The sequence below is a fragment of the Phalacrocorax aristotelis genome, chromosome 8, assembly GCF_949628215.1.
Source record: "Phalacrocorax aristotelis chromosome 8, bGulAri2.1, whole genome shotgun sequence".
NCBI classification, from domain to species: Eukaryota; Metazoa; Chordata; class Aves; order Suliformes; family Phalacrocoracidae; genus Phalacrocorax; species Phalacrocorax aristotelis.
The window spans coordinates 355304-379538 of NC_134283.1; the positions used below are offsets into that span (position 1 = coordinate 355304).

The following is a 24235-nucleotide window of genomic DNA, read 5'->3' on the forward strand; positions in this document are numbered from 1 at the left end:
GGCGAGCGCTGTCCCGTGGAGAGGCCGGGCGGGTCGCGCCGCCCGCAACCAGCGTTCCGCGGCGCGGGGCGGCCGGGCCCATGGGGTCCGCAGGGTGCGCGCAGGCCGCCCGCCCCGCCGCCCGAGGGGAAAGCCCGGCTGCTGGGCGAGGCTGGCGGCCTTGGCCGCAGCGGCGGTGCTCTCAGCCTGCCGGCTTCTTGCGCTCCTTTAAGTGCTTACCGGTGACTCCGGGGACAGCGTCACGCTTTCCTGACACGAGCGGCTCAGCTCTGCGCCTTTAACGTGGCCGCCGTCGGCGGCCGCAAAGCAGACCGGGGAGGTGCGTGAGACCGGACCCGGGACGAGCAGGGCCGTGCGGTACCGGCAGCAGCCGAGGGACGGCTCAGGCTTGTTCCCCCGGTGGGGCGGGGAACCATGCCAGCCCCGGGCGCTGCGCGGAGCCGGCGCTGCTCGGGCGTACGGATGCTGCCGCACGGACCCGGGCCCTGGGGCTCGGAGAGGGAGAAGCTCAGCGTGCGACAATGACAGAATGGTCTCGAGAAGGGGACCCGGGGCCGGCCCCTGCTCTAGGCAGCTTTTCCCTCTGCGCTTCCCAGCATCTTTTGTCACAGAATGTCGAGCAACTGCAGGCTCGCGGGGGCTCGCTCGCGGCACCAGGACAAGCAGCAGGCTGCCTGGAGCGTGGGTGCGAGAGAGAAGGGGCACGTTCAGAAGGAAGGCGAACGGCCGCTCAGAGGCAGGGGAGGCACCCCGGCAGGGCGGCACCGCCGGCTGCCCGCGGGTGGAACCGGGCAGGTGACTCACCCGTTCCCGGCTGCCCGCCGGGAGGGGCCGCCAGAGGCGCACACGGCGACAAACGCCTGACAAGGCCGGCGGTGCCCTGCGCCCCGGGGAGCACGTTCCGGCCGGTTCCCCGCCGGGAGAACCCCGTGCCCGGCACGACCCCCGCGCTGGCGGTCCGCCCGGGAGGCGTGGCCCCGTGAGCGAGCGGCGAGCGCGGCGCCATCGGGCCCGGCCGGGCGTGGCTGGTTGCCGCGACAACCATCGCTGCCTACGCCCCGTGGCGTCAGCCGCGGGCGCGGCGGCGTCACAGCCCCCGCCGACGGGTGAGGCACTTCCGTCGCGCGGGGCGGCGCGTCATCGCCGTGCGCCTTGGTGCGGGGAGGGGTCGGGCCGGAGGCGGCCGCGGGCGGCGCCGGGGCTGATGGGGGTCGCGGAGGAGGAGCCGGGCGATGGCGGGTGAGCCGCGGGCTGCGGGGGGTACCGGGCGGGCCGGCGGGGGCGGGCTGAGCCTGCGGCGCCTCGGGCGCGCCGGGGCCGGGACGCCGGGGGTGGGGCTGGCGACTGGGCTCGGGCACTCTCCGTCCCTGGGGCCGGAGCCCCGGACTAGGGCTGGCGGTCGTCGTCTCGCTCGTTCTTAGGGCCGGGGCTCGGGGGCTCCCGCCGCTCCCGGGGCCCCGAGCGGCTCGGCGGCGGGGCCGGGACTCACGGCTCCCTCTGTTCCTGGCGCAGGTGAGGCGGCGGCCGGCACCGGGGACCTGGGAGCCAGCGTGTGGCAGCCCCTGCGGGTGCCCCCATGAACGAGTGTCGCGGCCGGGGCTGCCGGGACACCGCGGGGCACCATGAGAGCGGGCCACGAGCGGAGCCAGGAGTGCCTTCCGCCAAAGAAGCGGGAACTTCCCGCCGCCAGCACCGGCACCGAGGCGGGACGGGCGGGGGGTGCCCAGGCCTCGGGCGAGGGCCCCGAGTGGGCCCGGACAGCTGGGCCGGGTCCTGCGGCCCTGCGCTATGGCCCTGGCGAGGCCACAGAAGCAGTGGCGGGGCTGACAGTGGACCAATATGGGATGCTCTACAAAGTGGCAGTGCCACCCGCCACCTTCTCCCCCACGGGCCTGCACCCTGTGGTGAACGTGAGCCCCCTGCCTCCTGCCTTCAATGTGACCTCGCCAATAATCCAGCACCCAGGGGTGCCCTACCCTCCCATCCACTATGCGCAGATCCCTCCGACATCCCTACAGTTCATCGGCTCGCATTACACAGTGCCCTATGCTGTCCCTCCTGGCTTCCTGCCTAGTCCTCTCCTGTCTCCTTCCACCAACCTCACCGCCTCTCATGTCCCCCACTTTGTGCCATATGCCTCTCTCTTCACGGAAGACGCCGCCCCCTCCCCCCAGACTACCTCTCCTACCCACACCTTCAACAAATCTGCTTCTGCAATCTCTCCTTCTGGCCAGATGCAGCACCATGCTGGGACCCAGCCGTTAGATATTGCACCAGGTAGAATTCCAGTTTATTATCAGATGTCCCGCCTCCCACCAGGGTATTCAGCATATGAGACACCTACAGCAGGTGGAAGCCCAGAGTCTCCTCAGCAAGACAGTCAGCTGAGCTCAGAGGTAACTGCTGCCAATGGTGGACAGAGGCATCTGGAGCATAATGTGGCGAGGAGGACCAGCGAGGCTGTGGACTCTGCCAGCAGTAAAGCTGAAGACTGTCTGCCAGGGGCTGCAGGAGGATGCGTGGTCGATGGACAGTTCCTTTCAGGTTACCAGACGTTGGGAACAGAGGTCTCTGTGCCAGCTCACAGAAGCACCCCAGATGCTGATCTGGAGGTCCAGAGGGTGGTGGGGGTGTTGGCATCTCAGGATTATCATAATCTGGCAGCCCAGAGGAAAGATGAGCCGAGCCCTTTAAACCTTTGCCATAATATCCCTGATCAGCAGGGGGAGTCAAAGGACGCGCTGAGGAACACAGTGGAAAGGGCTGCTGCTGCAAAAAGCCAGTCCAGGAGTCCATATGTAATGTCCCCTGAAGAGCCGGTTAGACAAAGACAATTAACCAAAGGAATGGTGATAGCCAACGGCAAGCCAGTCCTGGTTCCCGTTGGATCTGAGCCCATCAGGTCTTCCACTTCAGAAACCCTGGTGAGGCGGAGCCCAGACGCACAGGCTCGAGGAAGTGTGCTTGAAAAGGACCTGGCCCAGCTGCAGCCACCCAGCTCCTCACATTTGCCCTCTCACTTCATGAAGGGAGCCATCATCCAGCTGGCTACAGGAGAGCTGAAGCGGGTAGAGGACCTGCAGACTCAAGACTTTGTTCGCAGTGCAGAGGTGAGCGGGGGCCTGAAGATCGACTCCAGCACTGTGGTGGATATTCAGGAAAGCCAGTGGCCTGGGCTTGTCACACTGCATTTTGTGGTTGGGGAACAACAAAGTAAAGTGAGCATTGATGTGCCCCCAGAGCATCCCTTCTTTGTGTATGGCCAGGGTTGGTCCTCCTGTAGCCCAGGGCGGACTGCTCAGCTCTTTGCTTTGCCCTGTCACAGGCTGCAAGTGGGTGACGTCTGCATATCAATCAGTTTACAGAGCATGAATGGCAACTCTGCTTCTCAGGCTAACTACCCTCTCACAGATCAGTTGATATCTATGAGGGAGAGATCTGACAGAACAGCTCAGGGGTCCAGAGAACCATCTGACAGAGCTGCTGAAAGGAAGAGCCACACAGATAGGGACAGTGCAGCCCAGAGCTCTCATGCAGAACCTTCTCAGCCTGATACTGGCAGTCAACACAGCTGGACAGCCCCAGGCTTCCAAAGATACAGCATGCAGGCAGAGGAGCCTCGGCCCACTCTGCTCCGTCCCTCTTTCATTCCCCAGGAGGTCAAGCTGTCTATCGAAGGGCGTTCTAATGCAGGGAAATGATCCCTTTGAGGCTGTGAGCTAGGGCATCCCCTGTAGGTGAGCCTCACCGTCAGGTGGAGAAATTGCACAGACTTTGTGACAGGTTCACCAGCAAGGCTGCTTTCTGCCCTGCAGGACTGGATGTATTCCAGTTCAGTGGCTGACCCGTTCCTCTTGGGGAATCAAGAGGGCTCCAGTGCCTCAGGGAGCAGCAACAGGCTAGCTGGGGTAGAGAACAGGGATGTGCTCCTGAGCTTGCAATGAGAGCATTCCAGAGCCTGGAGGCTGGGGCTTTCTCACACCTCCCTGAATAACTGATTCCCTGCAGGGCAGGGCCTAAGCATTCAGGATAGGTGGGGAGATGAGGAGGGCAGACACGGCTTAAGGTAGCAGATTAAATTCCTGAAGATTTTATTCCTCCTTTCTCATGTTGGGGAGAGATGAGTCCCCACTGGAGTTTAGGGGGCTCTACTCCCAGTATCCCTTTTCTTCACACATGCACTTTATAAGGACCGTTCACCGATGGAGCTCTTGAGGGCAGGACAGAGATGCTTCTCTGGTGGTTCTGTTTAATGTCTCTTCCACTGAATCCAACTGCTCTTTCTTCTTGCAAAGAATGTACAGATCTGAATGAATCACAGAAATTCAAGAGGAAGGACCAAAAGGATGGGTTTGGGTATAAGTGAATAGGGAACTTGAGCACTTGGGATGGAACACAAGTTGGGATGGGAGACACCAGTTTCCTGCTATAAAAGACATTTAATTATTTGCCACCAAATCGAATCTTTCTTCCCATGTTAATAACTTAAAAAATATTGGGCTTACAGTGTTTGCAGAGGCTTAGCCTATGGATGAATGGCATTGGGGGTTTTGTTTGGTTGGATTATGGTGGGGTGTTGTTTTTTTGTGGGGTTTGTTTTTTTGTTTTTTTTTTTTTAAGCTGGAGTAAAATATATTCAGCATTCTCTAGGGAAGGATGTAAACATCCTTTTGCTGTGAGCAGACTGAGACTATTTTGTAATTAAATCAGAAGAAAACTTTCCAGATGGCTAATTCTTCCCTGCAGGCAGTTTCCTGACTAAGCTCTAGACAAGAGACAAGTGTTTGTGCATGTGCAGGCAAGGTACCAAGTTTCTGCTAAGTACAGTTTTATGGTTAATGTAGGGACTCTAAAAATATCACAGCATCATAGGGCATTTTGGGGTGTTTTTGTGTTTTTTTTTTTTTCTGATGCTTCACTTTGGAGTTCCTTTGTAGAACAACATGGTAAAATCAAGAGTAGTCTTTTTCATGGTGAGATTTAATACAAATGTATATTAGTACCTCGTTATGGTAATAACACTCCATTCAAGTGAAGGCTCCTATAGTTACACTAATTTGCCCTCTCTGGTGGTGTGTTACGACACCAGCTCTAACTGCTTAGCTAGAATAAAAAATAGTCACTATTATGTTGAGGATACAAGTCTTCACTGACTTAACTTGGGTTAAGTATTCCTTGTACTAAGGTGCCCCTCTCTGTGCTAGGACCAGGCTCTTTGAGAGGGTTTCGTTTCAGTGTACAGGTCCCTGCTAGAGTCCTGATGCTGCTCCTGATGTTCAGCATACCGTTTTCCATCTCCCTTTTATCATCTTCCTGAAGTTTTCTGTCAGGCATGCCTGGCTGCTAGGGCACTACTTGTCTCTTTCCCTGAATGGCTTGTGCGTCAGCACCTCTCCTCATCATAGCCGTCCTTTGGTCAGCTTGCAGTGGTGGTGTCTCAGGGCTGCTCTGCACACTTGCCAGGAAAGTGTCCTGTAATCGGTTGGCTTCACTTGACTGTGTGACGGAGGGGTGCTCTGCCTGGGTATTGGGCAAATTAGAGAGTCTCCAGAATGTCCTTCCATCCAGGCCACCAGTCCTGTTTTCCTAGCACATTGCTAGCCATTTCTGTTGCCTTTGAAATGCCTGCACCAGGACAGTTTCTTTTCAGGCCTTAGGTGAGACATATGCTACTCATGCCTTCAGTGTTTGTGCCTCATGGGAGTTTCTCCAGAATGAGGATGCTGCCTGTATCACATGTAGCTTCCCCCAAATGACACACTGCTTCCGATCTCGTCAGCTGCATTTGAAATGTCTGAAGTCATGGTGATACTCTCATGTGAAGATTCTGCCTTCTTGGATGCAGCAGCTGTGGGAACAGATGCTGTTTTCATGGCACCATTTGTCAGTAAAACGTACTGTCTGGGCCCAGGTGCCTGACCTCGTCACCTTATGTGTTTCACAGTTGCTGTTCATTGGATTCTCCTACGCAAAGACCTCGATTAATGTTGGTTAGTACTTAATGCTCAGGATATCCAGGGTGTCTGTGGCCAAAGGCAGAAGGCAGAGGAAGCCAGGTTCTCTTGCCTGTTCTTTGCATGGTGCATGTAGAGGAATTCAGAACTGTGGCAGGGAGCTAAGAAAGGGATCTTGCATATGTATGCCGAGTGAATGTAGATGGGCTGGTTGCACACACAGAGGGAATGTGTGAGCAGCTGAAGGGTGCAGAGCACCTCATGTGCATCTTTGAACACAGAAGTGTCTGTCTTTTAGAGAGAGGGTTTGGAGAGCCTGCCTTATCTCGTGTGTTACTGTAACTACTACTCCTAGATCTCAGCCCCACTGAACAGTGGTCTGAAAGGGCAGACACTGAAGTATGAGGCAAGATGCTGTGTGGCTGAAATAGCTTTGTACTGTAGGCAGCTGAAGGGCTGTGAAGGTGCTCACCCTGGTGTTTACCTGGTCGCTGGCCTGGACTTTGGCTAGCTACGCATCTGCTGAGTGCGGTTCTGAGCTCTGTGGAACAGGCCAGAGTGAATTTGACCTCGGTGCTTCTATCCAGACTCCCTGTCAGTCCCACTGTTGTGCATGTTTCAGCTGCCAGCTCTTCTATGGAAACAACAGTTTGGGGCACATCTCATGGTGGGACATTGAGATGAAGAATCTGGGCTGGCTGCTTGCCCCAGAGATGGTGGGCTGGAGAGGGCCACTGGCGGTCCTCTAGCCCAGCTTAGCAGTACTCATAATCACTGGAATCTGTCCTTACTGGGTTGGGCTGTGTTGCTCAGCACCTGTGGGGTAGTTGTGTTGAGTATTGAGGCTCTCCTGAGACAGGGAGTGTGTGAGACAGGCTCTGCTGTAGGCAGAAAGGCTATGAATGAGCCCATGGAGGAGGCTTTTATTTCTTAGGTTTACAGGGAAAGGAGAAGATAAGCCAGGAGGACATTGTGGAATGAGATGGTTATCCGGGCTTTTCTGCTGGCAGAGACGTGACAGGCTTCTCAGAGAAATATACTGTTTTCCTGCTGCTATTGTGAAGGGGAGGAAAGCTGCGGTCTGTCGTCCCCAGAGGAGGAGGCCTCCTGGCCTTGGTCCTATCCAGCTCACACTCTGTGGCAAGAGTCTGTAGGATGCAACAATGCATGTCTGTAGCCATCCGTCCCATCTCATGAAACATTCCTTGGGTCGTCTGCCCAGCAGAGGCCAGGCCTGTTTCTAGGCTATGTGTACACTGTTGCTCCAGGAACATGAGACTTGCTCCAAGCGACGAGCGCTCATCACTACCAGACTATGCAGAGGAAGCTCTGTCTGGAAAGAAGGAAAGCTGCAGAGGCCCCTCTGCCTCCCCTTTCCAGCAGGTGCGCAAGTATAATGCACTTTTCACATTAAGTGTCCCTGCCCCCCCGTCCCCACCCCACACTTGAAGTCACTTTCCCCTGTAGAGAACTAACAATCCTTGTTACTCAGAAAATATTGTAAAAGAAACTACAGCAGCTTGAGTGGCCCAAAATGCTAGTTCCTGCCCACAGCAGTACATGTGCCTTTCCCTAGTGTCACTCACAACTGCTCATTGTCTTTCAGGCTGTCCTAGGGCCTGAAACTTTGCAGAAGCTGCTAAGATGGCTACAAGTGCACATTCTGTACAGAGCTTGGCCCAGGGTGTGTTCCATGTATGGCTTAAAATGCTGATGGTCGAGGCCCTTCCACGGTCTTCACATCTGTCCACAGAGGACAGGACTTGCCCCTAACGTCCTTCTAGGCTGCTGCCACCCCACCCTGTAAACGCACCCGTGCACATTCTAGTTGTTTTCCGCTTTCACATCACCTTAGCGCCAGGGGAGGGTCTGCCCATGCAAAGCAGAGAAACAGATGTGTCGCGCTGGGGGAACTGGCTGGGCTGCCCTGAGGCAAGGAGGTCTTTGTAGATAAGTGCTGAACCCTCAACTATAATCCCAGTTATGTAATGGCTGTATTAACATGTAACCGACTGCATTGTATCTAAAGCCTTAGAACTAGTCAGGTGCTCCCCTCCGACCTTGTTCCGGCCCCTTTCCTCCTACCTGATCTTTAACAAAGCATTAATAATTCTAAGGATAATCTCTATTTTGTTGTGCTTTTTTTGTAACTGTTTTAAATAAATCAATTTGTACTGTATATTTGTACTTTTGGTGAGATCCTTTTTCCTGTTTTACCATTTTAAGTCTGTACTTGGCTACACACAGATTGTATTTTTATTGTTAATGCTCTTATGAATATTGCATTTAACTTGTTGACTCTGTAAACACAGTATATATCTATATATATATCTCTATATATAAACCAATAGCTTTTCCTTTGGTGTTTGAGACTTTTTGCTTGTCTGTAGAATCAGTGATCATTTGGATGTGGGTTGTCTGGTCCTATACAGAGTCATCTGGAGACTTGTGACAAGGGCAAGGGTAAGCCTGTCTGACAGATGGATTTTAAGCCATAATTTTTTGTTCAAATACTTTTGCTTTTATGTGGCCTTTTTCTTGAACCCCTTGGAATAATGATCAGATGCCAGTGACACTGCGGGGGAAGCTTCAGCTACAGTTTGCAGAGTGAAGCTACATCTCTCCTGGCCAAGCAAAACACACAAGATAGAGCAATAGCAAATATCGTGAGAAGCAAACTGTCAGTCTGAGTATGAAAACGGACAGAGGTAAGAACAAAAGTGAGAGATCAGTTCAGAGAACAAAGGAGGAAACAAACAAGGTAACGTGGAACCGAATAGACTCTTTCCAGATCTGGTGCCTTTTCCCAAAGTGAGAGAGGCAAGGATGGCTCCTGGATGTCAGTTCTCTGTGATGAATGACATGTTAAAACAGCTGCTGTAAGGTGAGGAAACAAGATGTTACAGTGGCACATGGAAGAAACTAGTAGTGAAAAGATCAAATGCTTTTTGTAGTGAGCATCCACAAGACTGTAAGGTTAGTTCATTATCATGAAAAAAGTGCAACATTATGCACTTTGAAGGCAACTATTGCAAGCATTTAACTGGGGCTTTAAGGGACTTTAACCAAAAGTATTTCAGACTGAAAAAAGAGGGGAAAAAATCAGATTTCTAAGTAGACTGGCTGAAAGGTTTTGCTTCTTCTTTTAACTTTACTCTTCTGATCTCAAGTAGGAGTCCTGTGGTCACCACTTCTGACTTAATGCAGAAAAACACCAGAGGGAAGGCAGTAGCTCCTAATCTATTTAGACCACCATGTAACCGTGCTGCAGGCCTTAACTGGAAATGATGTGAAAGCAGTGGGGGTCTTGAGGATACAAGACATAGATGTGTGGCACTCCAGTGTTTGGTGGGCTGACATTTGGAAACCACAAAGCCACAGCATATATTTTTAGATGCTCCTTCTTAAAGAAACCAAATAATGGAAAGCGTACCACCCCTCTGTCCCCCCATGAGTCCTTCTGTGCTAATGTTTTGCCTTTTCCAGTTTAAACATGCCTAGATTTAATTTCCATAGCTGCATAGTTTCATAATGATTTCTATTAGCAATGGGAACGTTTTTATATAGGTACAGAGGATGATCACATTTCACCTTGGCTACCTCTTGAATAAACTAAAGAAGGCTTAAATTCCCTACCCTCTGGCAGGTTCTTCCAGACTTGGTTATTGTAGCTGTCCATGGCTCCTCCCCATCTCACCCCTTTTCCACGTTCCTCTCACTGGTTTTGCTGCTGAGTGTGGAAGCAAAAGCAACTTCCTTTTCCACCTGTGTCGTTTTGTTTACTAATGCCCCCCCCCGCCTCAGAGTGTTATCTGCAGTGACCACTGAAAGTCAGTGTTGGTCACAGAGGAATTTACTATGAGAATTAATAACTTGAGTGTGATCCATGGTCATAGATGAGCAGTGTTGCATTTGGCGGTATTAAAATGATTGAACAAGCTCAGCTTAATATGAAGTCACAGAATGGTTGAGGTGGGAAGGGACTTCCAGAGGTCATCTAGTCCAACCCCCTCCCCCCCCCACTCAAGCAGGGCCACCTACAGCCAACTGCCCAGGACCGTGTCTTTTCAATATATCCAGGGTAGGAGACTCCACAACTTCCCTGGGTAACCTGTGCCAGTGCTTAGTCACCCTCGCAGTGAAAAAGTGTTTCCTGATGTTCAGAGGGAACTTCCTGTGTTTCCGTTTGTGCCCATCACCTCTTGTCCCATCACCTCTTGTCCCATCACTGGGCACCACTGCAAAGAGCCTGGCTTCATTTTCTTTACACTCTCCCTTCAGATATTTATAAGCATTGATTAGATCCCCCTTGCCCCCCTCAAGCCTTCTCTTCTCTAGGCTGAACAGTCCCAGCCTTTCCTCACAGGAGAGATGCTCCACTGCATTAACTTAGTGGCCCTTTGCTAGATGCTCTCCAGTATGTCTGTGCCTCTGTTGCACTGTGGGGGCCCAGAACTGAATACAGTACTCCACCTGTGGGCTCACAGTGCTGAAGAAAGTGGAAAGCAAATCCACACAGTTCTAGAGAGCTGACCTAACTTTATTGTTTACCATTCAATCAACTCTTTCACTTGCAAACCTGAAATAGTGTTTAAGTAGAAATTAATTTGTGAGTAAACCAGCAAACTTGTTTGCTGTTTGCTTACCTCAATCAGCCTTTCTGTTAGTGTTTATATGGGGTATCTTAGAACAGGAACTCAGTTTCCTTTTAGTTTTTCCATGGATGTACTGCAAATAAGCACATAATGATAGTGTTAAGAGAAAGGGTGTGCACAGCCATTTCCAGGGAGGTGACATCCTCCTTTGCTTCCTTTTTATGGGCACAAACTGTGAGGGATTTATTCCTGGAGGAGTCGTGGACTGTCAGACTCCTCATCTCCATAACTCATGCTGCAGTAAACAAGATCCCTTTTTGTGAAGTAGGCTTTCACCTACAGCAGAACTGCAGCAGCCCAAACCCTTCTATGGGGCAAGGGTCCAAGAACAGAATGAAGCGCAAAAGATAAAGAAGGGGACTAAATAAATGTGAACATTAATTTATTTTCCCTCTGTTCACAGGCTGTAACTTGGCCCCCAGAGCAGACTGCATCCTCAGAATCTGCTCCCACCAGGGCTACTTTGGCAGGCTTCCCTCAGCTCTCTTCTCCTCCTGTGTTCAGGAGAAAACCAGAACCACCTGTCGGGGGAATCAGCCAGGGGACCCACAGGAGCCTCCTGAGTGCAGAAGCCTGCTAGTGCACCTGTGGCAGCTGCAGCAGAGGTGGCACAGTCCTTGGCTGTTGCTTAATGCAGTGCACTGTTGCTCTGCTCCTCAAAGGTCATTTTGCCCAGCAGCTGACTCTCCAGCTCCACGTTGCTCACTGGCAGCTGGAAAAAGTTCATTTCAGCTGCCAAAGCGGCCATGGCAGAGGGGTCCTGACCAAACTGTGCCCGGAGCATCATGTCCATTTTCTCCAGGCGCCGCTTAAGCCTCTTGGCCTCGCGCTCCCGGATGAGCCGGGCCTGTCGTTTCTCTGGGGTCTCATTCGCGCGTTTCAGTCGCATGGCTTCCCGGTCTCTCTGCAGCCGCCGTGCCCGCTGTTCATCTGTCTCTTGCATGCGCTGCAGGCGCTTAGCTTCTCGGTCCCGCATACGCCTTACTTCCCGTTCTTCAGGTGTCTCATTGTCCCGCCGGCTCTTCTTGGCCGTGCGCTCCCGCTCCAAACGCTGCAGCCGCACTTCCAAGGGCTCATTCTGCCGACGAAGTGCCCACTTTCGCATGCCAGGTGTCTGTGCCTCCAGCAGCTTACGATAAGCAGCACAGTTGTTGCACACTAGGAGGATGCCTGCAGGATACACAGGGGTGTGAAAGGCAATGTCTTTCCCCTCAACACTGGAGGGGCCCTCGCTCTGTGGTGCCGGCAGGCGATCTGCACTGAGCACCTCTGGCAGCTTCTCACTGGAAAGCAGAAAGAGCAGAGAGTCAGAGACTTAGTGCTGACGGAAGAGTCCCCATCTCAGACTGCCTAGGGGGCTGCAATGAACAGTGCCCATACTACAGCTCATGACAGAGGCCTCTGCTAAGCCATTCCTGCCCACAGACACATCTGAATATCTAAAATGAAGCAACATCATATCCGGAGGTAGGAAGTAGGTTAGCCCAGAGCAGTATCTGGCTTGGAAGAGCGCAAGAGCAGGAATTAGCCAGCAAGCCGCTCTTCCCCATCATCTCTGGATTTCGCCTTTCAGCCCTATTCCACTAGCCAGTGGATAATCTTCCTCCAGGCAGGACACAAACAAGGAACATTTTGGTTTCTGCCTGTAGTCCTGCTCTGGAAATTATGAACCCATCTGGGCAGTACAGACCTACTCTGATGGATTGCTGGACAAGGGAAGCAGTTGATTGTTCTCCAGTGACTGGAGACCCCAGTGCTTTCTGCACAGTTCCAGTTCTTCACAGAGCTAAGGAACACCCTTTTAGCAGCACAGCCCGTGGAGGTCTTAGCAGGTGATGCAGAGCTGCAGGCAGGAAGGGATGAAGGGAATCTCACTCACTGGGGGTGTTCACAACACTCCTACAGGCCTTGGTGGATCCAGAGCCACAACTTCTGTGTCATTTAAGGCAAACCACCTAATTTTTAATGTGGGTACCCTAGCCCACTCACCAGCCAGGGTGACCCTGACCTGTTGAATGTGGCGTGGCTGGTGAAGCGTGCTCCACACACTGCACAGTTTGACAGCTGGTCCTCTGAGTGGATCAGGAGATGTCGCCCAAGGGATCCTGGTGAGCTGAGGGCTCTGCCACATACAGGACACATGTAGCTCTTGGCGCTCACCACAGCTGCAGTGTGCTGCAAAACAACCGCTAGGTTGTTAGTTACAAATTGCTCAGCTCCCTGCCCAGTCTGAGGCAAGCTCAACAGATACAGCAAACCATTCAGTTCAGACTCTTGGAATGGGAACACTTTACCACTAAACCTCTGTCTGACAGCTCCTAGACCAAGCTCAAGACATCTGGGGTGTCACACAAACAGCAAGGAGACAACCTTTCTACAGCTCCACTCCAGTGCAAGAGAAACAATTAAGGACAAAACACTTGGATCATAAGACCTGACCCTTGTTCTCAGAAATGCACCTGAGGAGCTGCTGTTGATGGACAAAGCATGACTGGACTAACAGTAGGCAGGATGCTGGTGAGGAAGCACTTAGATAGAGACAGTCAGCTGGTACAGGTAAGTGGCCAATTCAGTTCTGCTTCATTCCTTCTTTTACAGACTCTGCTGTGAAGAGAGTACTGACAACAAAACCTGGGAGATTCCAGCATGCATTTCCTGCAATATTGGAATAATTTCAGAGGAAGAACAGCTGTTTTCATGGATAGGAACTATGATAAAGGTACAAAATAAAGAACTGAGTGATGATGAGGAGGGCTTCTTATCTCACTGAATGGTGTAAAAATTGCTTCCATGTTTAATCTGAAGCAACTGCCTGATCTTAGACTGCAACTGCGTGCAGAGGCTGCCTTGGGATAGAGTTGTGTTTTCCAGATCTGCAGACCAGTGCCTTGCTGATTCTTTCCCCAGGGCACCCTCTGGACACAGTTTACAGCTGTAAACTGCAATCACATCCTAGCTAGAAGCTCAGTTCTGTGACCGCAAAGCCCAGAACAAAGCCACCCTGTACTTTGGGTTGTTTCTGGATCTGGGACTTAAGGGGGCTTCAAGGGCTTAAGGCCAGAGATATGCCACAGTTTGGAACCATCCCCTACCTGGTATACATGAGCAACGAGCTGCTCTCTGCTTCCACACTCCAGCTGGCAGAGGGGGCACTGTGACAGTCCCAGCATAGGGTCAGCATTCAAACTCTCAGGCACCTACAGGGAGGAAAAGCCACTTTGTGTAAGGCACACAGATTCCCCCCCACACAGCCACTCCACCGTCCCTTAGTATCTAGTCAGCAGTGCACACCGGCCTTAACCAGATCAAGCGCTGCATGCCCAGTCCCGATGGGGCTGGTTTGTGTTCTTGCAATCCGAAACTTCCTTTATGAAGCCTCCAAGCAAAACTCCTGCTGTCTCAGGGAGAACAGGCAGAGGCCTCATGGCCTTTACTCACACCCAGGCTCTTGCAGACAAGGCCTGCTCTGTAGCAGAAGGGGAGGGGAAGCCAGCCAGAGAAAGGCACCAGAACTGAAGGATGGGGTCACACCCTACACAATCATCTTGGCCGGCCAGGAGAATGGCAGTTTGTGCCTGCTGTCTCCTGTTCCTGGCAGCCCAAGAGCCCTTCATACCCTTACCTCTTGCCAGGAGACATTGTTTGGAGGAGGCAGAAGGGAAAAAAAGATGAGAAACCATGGTGGGGAGAGGAGGTGTTTAGACAGTGCCTTTCTCTCTCCCTGGAGGCTAAGGTGAGTGCAGAGCCAGTACACACTTGCCTCATTTTCTCTGATCAGTGGGGTTCCAGCCACAGGTTGTTCTGCATTCTCTAATTCTTTCTTCACTTTCACCATTGAGCCATCCTCCTCGGACGTATGGGAAGAAACTTCATCCTGGGTGGTTTCCTCGTCATCACTGCCACCTGGAACACGATGAGAAGTTATTCCAAGTGTCAGGACCCTGAGGGCAGGCATAGGCCTTAACTGTCCTGACCGGTATCATCTGGCACCTCTATCCACACCCTCCGACCAGGGGCTCCATTTAAACTGGACTTTAAATTCTGTAGAGTCCCTAGACCTGGCCTGTTACCCTGTCTTGCTTAGCAATCACTGGACCATCAGCTGGACCCACCGCTGTCACCACCCTGCTCTGGTAAACTGGGAGTACGTCCCAGTGGTGAGGTCATTGGCCAACCTGTGTTGTGGTGGTCCTTGGCTCTGGGCTTGCCTTCCCTTAAGGAGCAGCCCTGCTCTTGCTGTTTGTTGCACAGGAGCTAAGGGCTAACCCAGAGGAGGGGATGGGTAAGATGGTCCTCAGAGGACTGCCACAAGCTGTACAGCACCTAGCCTCACCCCTTGCCACTCTCCCCAGTCCACTACCTTGCCATTACTGGAAAGGGCAGAACTCACTGCTGCTGGAGTCAGGGTCTTGCAGCGGATGAATGGCTGGCCTTTGGTCCCCAAGAGCTCCAGGAAAGTTGTTTTTCATCATGGCTTGACGGGCTTGCTCCTCCAGCCCTGCAAAGACTTGTTCCCCTAGCAGCCACAAGGACAAAGAGTCAGACTGGTGCCATTCCATGGCTTTCATAGAATGGTTTGGGTTGGAAGGGACCTTAAAGATCATCTTTGATGATAAAGATCATCTTCCAGAGGTTCCAAACCCCCTGCCATGGGCAGGGACCTTCCACTAGACCAGGTTGCTCAAAGCCCCATTCAGCCTGGCCTTAAACGTTTCTTGGGATGGGACATCCACAACTTCTCTGGGCAACCTGTTCCAGTGCCTCACCACCCTCCTAATGAAGAACTTCTTCCTTATATCTAATCTAAACTTACCCTCTTTCAGTTTGAAGCCACTACCCCTTGTCCTATCACTACGTGCCCTTGTAAAAAGTCCCACTCCATCTTTCTTTTAGGCCCCCTTCAGGTACTGGAAGGCTGTTATAAGGCCTTTCCAGAGCCTTCTCTTCTCCAGGCTGAACAATCCCAACTCTCTAAGCCTTTCTTCACAGGAGAGGTGCTCCAGCCCTCTGATCATCTTTGTGGCCCCCCTCTGGACCTGATTTAACAGGTCCATGCCCTTCTTATGTTGGGGGCCCCAGAGCTGTATGCAGTACTGCAGGTGGGTCTCATGAGAGTGGAGTAGAGGGGTTTATGTGATGGATAACTTGCTTCACTACCATGTCTTGCCCAGGAGAGGCTCTGGCTAAAATAAATCTGAGACACTTCATATGCTTGAAACAGAAAACTAAGGGAACGAACACAAAGCTGAGATGCTTGTTTAGGATAGCTTTCAGTCTGTTTTGTTGAAAGGCATTGAACACTAGTACCTTGACTCAATAGGAGATGGCAAACACATTGAAAGAAGGCAATTATTTGTGCTTCTCTGAAAGAAAACTTCTTACAGCAATCCCTGCTAAGGAAAACTTTTGGTTCCAAAGAATAACAATAAACGGCAACCATTACTTCGGACATTAAATCAATAAATGACTTTGTTCCCAGTGTTGTTGTGATTTGTCTCTCAGTGGATGAGCTGGGAGCGCTTGGGACAAGGTGCTCAAGTTCCCAGTGGGCTAGCTTTTGTGTTAAATTTATCAACTGATTTGTAAGTTCTCAAGAGCTACCCAAAGCATAAATGCGAAAACGCTAAGGAAGACGCAGTGCATTTTTCACATAAAACAAAAGCTTTCAGAACAAAATTATACCTTTTAGTATAGGGCCACAACTGGCATCGGTATAACCAGGGAATTGAATTCTTGACCCACTGAGAGCACAACAGTCCTGTTACAAGGACAGGTAGATTCCCACATGCTAAACCGTGTCAGCCAGCTTTGCCGCATATTCACGCTCATACTGCCTTTCTGGTGCTTACCTCTCAATTTCTGGCAGTGCTTTAAAAAGCAGTAATATATGGAAGATTTCAAAGACTCTCAGAAGTTTCACTGAGAGTGGGAGAAGAGTTTTAGTTCCCAACATCCCCACGGAGGTTTCCAAAAGCATTTGAAGGCATTTATCATTCTGTCTCAGAAATGTGAGATATTTCTGTAGAGAAGACTTGAGAACACAATCCACGTGGGCTGAAGAGAGGTACTGAGAAGCACTCTGAATCTATTTGTCACTGAAAGCAGCGGGTACTGCTGTGATTGCTGTGACACATGTACCTGCATCAGAAGCCATTCCAGCACTGAATGGTTTTCATAACCTGGAGTGCTGCTTTTATGTCTGCACCACAACTTCACAGTGGTAGGACTGAGATACAGACTGTATGCACAGCAGACACTACAGAATTACAGTGCCTCTCCAAGAAGCAGATATCCACAAACCACCAGGATAAAAGCCCAGAGACCAAAAAAGCATTGCAAGACAAAGTATGGTGAAATGAGAAAACCTGTAGAACACAGGACAGATATAAAACTATGGTGGGAGACATGCTACCTGTGACAGAGTTACAAAACAGGATTCCCAAACACTGCTGCAACTGCTAGTAGAAGCGGTTACATGTTTGTTTTCTTCCCCCTTTCCCCTTCCAGATGGCTGATGTTTCCACTGAGCAGCACCCTGGAGTCTAATGGCAGGTAGGTTCCCGCTCAGATACACAGACTATGCAGACAGTCTGCAGGATTTTAAAAGCTGTGATCTTTATATGAGGTGACCGAGGAGGGAACTCCTCCTATCAGTAACATTAGCATCAATCACAACAACTACGAGAGCGATCATGTCTGCCAGTGGCCTTTCTGTACAACACACCCAGAACCAAGTTAGCATTCATTCAGCGCAGTGCAGAGAACTATCAGCTTACAGCCAGAAATGCAAACTGTTAACCAAACCGGTGCTGTTAGCAGATGACATCTTGTGCATTCTCCGCTAGCCTGTATCTAAAAGGCACCATGGGGCTGGGAAAGACAAACTTTTAAAAATGCTATCTTTAGCTTATACAGAATTTCCTATGTGTTAAATTAATATTGCCTTCAAAAGAACTTAGGGAACAGTGTCCTGTTCATCTACTGATAGACTAAGTCCTACTTTGATGAAGCTTTAGGGCTGTAATGTTTGATAGGTAGAGGGTTATACTTCCATTGTTTCTGCACACACGTACTCACATACAGATGCTTACACCCCCACCTCCACCCCTCTCTGAATACACTTACATTCATTTGGAAAGGGAGTATGACAGGCAACAGCTTTAGGATTACTACTACCAGTAAAGGTTGTTATGCTCAATATTGAATTCACAGACTCTTCTCCAGAAGTTTCTTTATTAAACACAAAAAGGGCTGCAGGCTGACCACAACACCAAAACAAGTCACTGTATTTGTTTTACAAACAGCTAGAGATGTAGGACAGTGAAAGATCATACAAATGCCTCTGCTTTGCATTCCAGTTCTCCTCTCCATAATCTTGTAAATGAGTGGGATGCCAGGTGAGCAGCTGTGGAGGTAGGGGGCAACCCTGTGGTACTGTGCAACAGGGGCAGTTATGACTGCTAGGATCTGGAGGTGTATCAACTTGGTAGCCAGAAAGGATTTTTTTCCTGAGCCCTTCCCTTCTTGAACTGTATGAATGCAGGATAACTCTCAGGTGTTCTGGAAAATAAACACACAAACAAACAACTCCCACCCCAAAATCCACAAAACAAAATCAAAAGAAACTGCATCATTCCCCTGTCTTCCTTCCTAAACAGAAAGGTCTCTCAGAGATGAGCCACTTTATTCCCTCCTTGTACATCAATTTAAAGTCCCTGTTCATGTAGGTCTTCTCTGTGTTCCTTTCCTGGACCTGAAATTTGCAAGTCTTTCCACCACTGTGGATCTAGTCCACCTGCCCCATCGCTATTCTGGGTTGTCCACACTGCTGTAGTGGTTACTGAAATGAAAAACAACACAATTGAAAGAGTTAACAATGGCAGCCCACAAAGCCCTTTAAGAACCAAGGATTTTGATGCAAGTAACATTCCTCTGCTCTGTTTTGAATGCTGGGTGCTATTTCTTGCAAGCCACTTTCTCTTCAAACTGGGAATATTATAGACAGCAGAATTCAAGGAACACTGAAGAGTTCAGAATGTGTATGGATCAGAGGGAGAGGGAAGGAAATGGAGGATTAATGGGATACTGGGACTGTGATAAATAGAGCTAGGAATTGGGAATTAATTTGACTAACAAAAGCCATTCTCAAGAGTTCTAAAATAAGCATAACTTGCAAAGGGTACAAGCAATAGAAAGAAAAGCAGCTCATGAGACAGCAGGGAGAGAAAATAAAAGTGCACGCTAACACCTGCAGCGAATTTTTGGCAAGCACAAGAACAGTGAGTAGCCCATAACTGATGGAGTGACAGCGCAGCGATGGATGGGCTTGAATGCAAGATCAGAAGAATTGCTTAGAGAGATTCTATACTTTAGAGTCTGGAAGAAAATAAAGACCAAATTGAACCAATTAAGATATCTCCACAGGAACAATGTAACTGCATTGTATTTTTCAGTTCAATGTGGAATGGGCAATCCAGTAAGTATATTCCAGTATAACAGTTTTATTTGTTACCACTTTGTCAGGTGTAAGTGTTTTTCAAGCACCATGTGGCAAAACAAAATTAACTTATTAAGAGCCAATTATGTGCTGCAGCCCTGCCAAAGGGGAAATGACTGCAATTAAATCTGTAGAAGGACTGGCCATCATGCACAATTAGACTTTTGTGACGATAGTAATTTTTATCATTGTTTCTGTATTATTTTGAATTTCCTTACACATCAACTTCCATTTAAAACTGTTTTGACTTGTAAACACACAACCTCCCAGCCAGTTGCTCTGCATGCCAAACAAAGTGATTCTGTGCTAAGTCAGGACAGCAAGCCATGTTGCTGTGAGGGCAAGGTTAAATGAGGGCCATGCCAAGCCTAGAAAGTAACCCTGGAAAGAGGTGGCAACAAGCAAGCCAGGGAGAGGAGATCTGCAGCTGTTGCCTGCCCTAGTAAATCCAAGAAAGAAGATAACACAGAGTGGCCATGCAAGGAAGAAGTAGGCACTATCCTCCCACAAATTTGTCCAATTAGATATCCACAGTGGTATTTATGCAAATCCAGAAAGCACTTCCCCAGCCCCGCAGCCTGCGAAATCAGACCCCAGCTGCAGACAACTGCACAAAAAGCTGCATACCTGCTCTCCCTTTTATTCCCCTCCTCCCAACCACTTCAGTCTCTGTGAAGAGGTCGTAGTCATGTGTCTGCTATGTCTCAGCCTGACTCCTCATTCAGCTGGCTCACCCAGTTCTTGGAGCCGATGCTCTCTCCGATTATCCTCGTCAGTGCACTGCATGGCATTTCTGGGCCCTCCAGATACACAGCAGGCTACGTAGACAGAGAAGTCCCAACGATTTTTGGTGGTGTTCATCATAAGATAAGATTTTCCATCCCAAGGTGGAGACATCACATTGACATGTTTCTTCTATCTTTCAGTCCCTTTATTTTCTTGTGGTCCTACTTGCTGCTCCTGTTGAATAGTTGCTCTGTAGCAATGTACCACATGTAAAGGAGGTGAACAGGTCCCAGAATTCCTCTCTATGGCATACCAGATGCCATAACCTCAACCTCATGCCCGCTGGTTGCATGTTTGTCAGAGAGCTTCCCCTGAGACCAAAACTGGAGATACAATCACTTGCATTGCAGTTAAAAAAAGCAGTATTCTCTGTGAAAATAGTGCACAACTGAACTCCATAATATGTATAGTTTTGTATAAATAGCACAAGATCCTGAAGAACATAACCCTTACACAGTGGAGTGCAGAAAACAGCCCACCTAAACGCCATGGAAACTCTACCTGCACCGTTAGAGCTGTTGTGCCCCTTGGTTTCCATACATGAGAGACCATGAGTCTACACCAGGGGAGACAGTGTAAGTGCATACCTTATTTAAGTCTGATCTAAATGACAGCAGTAATATCTGGGCGCTCTCAGAAGCAAAAATATGTGGACACAAGATGGGTTACTGGTATCATATGACAAAACACAGGACATATCAAATTTCTCTAAGGAAGACAATTTGAAATTCATTAATGTACTCGCAGGCAAATGCCCACTGTTGAATGCAGCACCAAGAAGCAGGAATTGGAGAGCACAAGTCAGTGCAGATGCCAAAAGCCACGCCTCAAGACTCTTACGCTGGCCACCAAGGAAAGCTTTGTCAGCTCTCCCATGCCTAGCTCTAGCAGCCAATGGGGCTTTCAAGACCCAGGCAGGAGTAATTCTCCCCAGTACACTCACTGAGTGTGCAAAGTGTTAGGCTATATCGGAACGTATTCTCCCCTAGTACAGAGAACAGCATGCATAGATTCCTGTTGCCGTACCCATACGAAAAGGCAGCACAGAGAAACACACAGAGGCATGCAAGCCAGCAGCATCAGCAAAGTGAGGCAGTGTTAGTGCTGCAGCATTCAGCTCTCTGTCCCATACTCCTGACAGTTACTACAGCTTAGCAATACCTCGGGCCCTCTCATCAGCCTTGCTTTCACATGTCTATAGAATTAGAGATTTGTTTTCCTCATTCCAGCCCAAATTCCAAACATGTCTCCAGCCACAAAGCTGGGTATCTACAAGGGCATAGCTTCAGTCCCCCCAGATTTCCTCTGCTGCAATCAAACAAAAGCCATATACCTGCAGTTTCCCCTTTGCAGCCAAACATCCATACGTGTCTTCCAACTCCACTAACATCTCACTATAGCCTGTCCACAAGAAGTGCTGATGTATAGCATCTTCAGCCCTTTCACTGTCAAACAAATGCCAGGGTCTTGACCATGCTGAAGAAACAGAGATCCGTCCGCTCGCTCAAGAATGATCTGACAGGTAACAGTTATCTGTCCAGTAAATTACTTAGCCACTGCCCATTCTCTGCAAGGAAAGAGCAAATGGCTTTACTTACATTATCTGGCAGGAAATTGAGGTACAGGGAGCTTAAGTAACGTGTCCAAGGCCAGTCATTTGAGTCTGTGGTAGGCCAAAGATCAGAACCCAGGACATCCTGCCTTTCAGCCATACACTCAGACCACCTTGCCTAAAACTTCCTTTACTACCCCAGGCGGACCAGACCCCCGAAGGCACATTTCTTAGTATACTAACTTGCACTTGTGACAGTGTGAATGCAAAGCACAGCTACAGGCCCTGCACATACACACCTACCTTTACAGCATTAGTTGCTTGTTCAAGCCTATCCCTGTCCTGCCATGCCAGGACACAGCCAGTTCCCCTGATGCACAGAGCTCAGTTTCTCTTCTTATAGTCCCTACGATGAAACATGAGTAACCACCATTCCCCTCTTCATCATTGCCCTCCTCCCCATCTCACGCCACAACAATCCAGCTAGGGCAAGGATCCCACAATGCTGTGTAATATAATACTCACAGTGAACTTTGTTAGGAGTGGTCTGTTTCCGACGGGACATGTTTCCCTGACCTGGGAGCACAGAGTGTTCGTTCCCTCAGCAGAGGGCTCACCTGAGAAGAGAAGAGCCTGTCACACACACCACTGAGACCTCCTGAGGCTCTGACCAAATGCAGCCAACTATCTTAGGGTCATTCCCCACCCTTCTGCCTGCAGGCCTTGTTCTGCTTCACCACAGCCATATCCAGTGCCAGCATCAAACAATCCACAAGCATTTCACAAACCACCGTGTATGGGCAGTCCCACCCAGTTCTCAAGCAAAGTTGTACACAGTCCTGTCCCCAGCCTATAAAAAGCTAAGAGTGCCCCACTTCAAGAGTGACTGCAATCTCAGCCCAAACTCCCTTCTCCCTCCACAGCCGATAGAGCAAGAGCCTAATCAAACCTGCGGACCCTGCCCTATCTCTGGCCCCCACCCAGAGAGAAACTGAGGGGACACAAGGCTGCACCATGCCCAGAAAACTGGCATTGGGCACCGGATAGCCCAGGCAGACAAGGGAACCGGCTGCCCTGCGGTCACAGCTCCAGACACTGTGGTGGCAGCTGAAGGAAGGTGTGGCCAGGCCAGGGACAAGTCTTGGCCCAAAGAGATGCCCCTCAAAGGGACGGACCTCACCACCCTCGCAGACAGGCACAGGGAGAAGGAAACAGCGGGGCTGCTGCACCCTCCCTGCTGCCAGGACCTCCCTGGGCAGGCAGGGCCAGGGACACAGCGCCTGCCCTTATGTGGGGAGGGACCACCAATACCCCTCCTCGCAGGGGGCAGGATGCACCCCCTCGTCCCTCACAGGCGGGGACACACCAACCCCCTCAAACCTTACAAGGAGGGGAAACATTGACTCCTCGTCCTCAGACTGACAGAGGAAGGAATCAATCCCAGCAGTTCCCTCAGACAGACATACAGACAAAAGGAAGAGCTGAACCCATTTACACCCAGACAGACAGACACAAGGGTCCCATCAGCCTCCCACCGACGGACGGCGGGACACGGGGATCCCGTCAGCCGCCTCAGACGGACGGCGGGACACGGGGATCCCGTCAGCCGCCTCAGACGGACACAAAGATCCAGCCGGCAGTCCCAGCAGACGGGAAGCGGCAGATGAAGGGATCCAGCCAGTAAGCAGACGGACACACAGACAAGCGGACCCCGCTCCCCCGGCAGAAGCATGGACGGAAGAGCCCAGCCCGGGCCCCCGAGGATGCCGCCGGACGACCGAGGGACTCAGCCCGACAACACGGACAGACAGACCGCACCGGCCCCTCGCAGGCAGAGGGGCCGACGCTGCCGCCCCTAAGGCGGACGGCAGGATCCGGCCCGCCCCTCGCGGGCGGACGGCCCCGGCCCCGGCCCGCCTTACCCGGTCCCGCTGCAGGCGCCGGGGAGCCGCAGACAGACAAAGGGCCGCCGGACAGACAGACGGGCAAGATGGCGGCGGCGCCAGAGCGCGCCGCGCGGGCACGGGCGCGGGCACAGGCACGTCCCCTGGAAGCCCCTGGCCCCGGGAAGCCCCCGGCACGGCGGCGGCTGTGCCCTGCTGGCTGTCAGAGACCCCGCCGGCAGGCCCCAGGGGCCTGTTTCATTGTCTGAAGCATCTCACCTGTTTTTCATGGATCCGTCGCAGCCAGCAGTTCCCGGCCGCCCGGAGGAGTTCATCCGTGCCAGCCGCGGGTCGCGTACCCCGGCGGGCAGCCCGCGAAGCGCCGCCAAGCCCTGTCCCCCTCCGCTGGCCGCTGTCTCTCCCCACGCCCGGGTCGGGAAGCGGCTGCCCCTGTGCTACCCGAGGTCACCAGAATCTCGCTTACCCTGCAAGGTCAAAAAAACAAAAAATCACGATTTTACTATTAATTTAAAAGCCATCACGTGCGTTATGAACTCACGCACCCGTTTGGAAATGAACCGCAGAGCGGGGGCCTCTGGGCTGCTTCCCTCCGCGGGCCACCGTCAGCCCCGGGGCAGCCGCCTCCGCAGGGGCCTGCGGGCACCGCCCGGCACTCGCGCCGGGCCCGCTTACCCTCGGGGCTGCGCGGCCCCGGGGAGATGCAGCGGCGGGACCGCAGCCCCCGGCACTGGCACCGGGCTCAGCCTCAGCCCGCCCCTCCCTCGCGGAGGCGCCACCGCCGCCTGGCTGTCAGAGAACAGGAGACCCCTCAGCCCGCCCGCGACCCGGCGCGGTGCCTTCAGCCGAACGGCCCCGTCCCCCGTAGAGGCGGAGCTCACAGCGAGGGG

General features: G+C 51.5%; 2 protein-coding genes across 13 annotated transcripts; one reads left to right on the forward strand and one right to left on the reverse strand.

Moving 5' to 3' along the window:
• The first annotated feature begins 22 nt into the window (after window positions 1-22).
• Window positions 23-13330, forward strand: ATXN1L (ataxin 1 like). 2 transcript variants are annotated; one of them, XM_075101043.1, is made up of 3 exons: window positions 23-1239; window positions 1513-3110; window positions 13208-13330. In XM_075101043.1, the coding sequence occupies exons 2-3, from the start codon at window positions 1623-1625 to the stop codon at window positions 13217-13219; spliced, it is 1500 nt and encodes a 499-aa protein (XP_074957144.1). In that variant the 5' UTR covers window positions 23-1239; window positions 1513-1622; the 3' UTR covers window positions 13220-13330. The 2 variants fall into 2 exon arrangements, with proteins under 2 accessions (XP_074957144.1, XP_074957143.1); XM_075101042.1 differs by lacking the exon at window positions 13208-13330 and having other exon boundaries at window positions 1513-8311.
• Window positions 10975-24220, reverse strand: ZNF821 (zinc finger protein 821). 11 transcript variants are annotated; one of them, XM_075101059.1, is made up of 8 exons: window positions 24021-24220; window positions 23607-23812; window positions 21970-22061; window positions 15000-15125; window positions 14370-14512; window positions 13702-13806; window positions 12618-12784; window positions 10975-11892 (listed from the first exon to the last, which is right to left on the reverse strand). In XM_075101059.1, exons 3-8 carry the CDS (start codon window positions 22007-22009, stop codon window positions 11238-11240), a joined length of 1236 nt encoding a protein of 411 aa, XP_074957160.1. In that variant the 5' UTR covers window positions 22010-22061; window positions 23607-23812; window positions 24021-24220; the 3' UTR covers window positions 10975-11237. The 11 variants fall into 11 exon arrangements, 10 of the variants coding, with proteins under 10 accessions (XP_074957160.1, XP_074957163.1, XP_074957161.1 ...); XM_075101062.1 differs by lacking the exon at window positions 21970-22061; XM_075101060.1 differs by lacking the exons at window positions 23607-23812; window positions 24021-24220 and adding an exon at window positions 23367-23576.
• Between the last annotated feature and the right edge of the window lie 15 nt (window positions 24221-24235).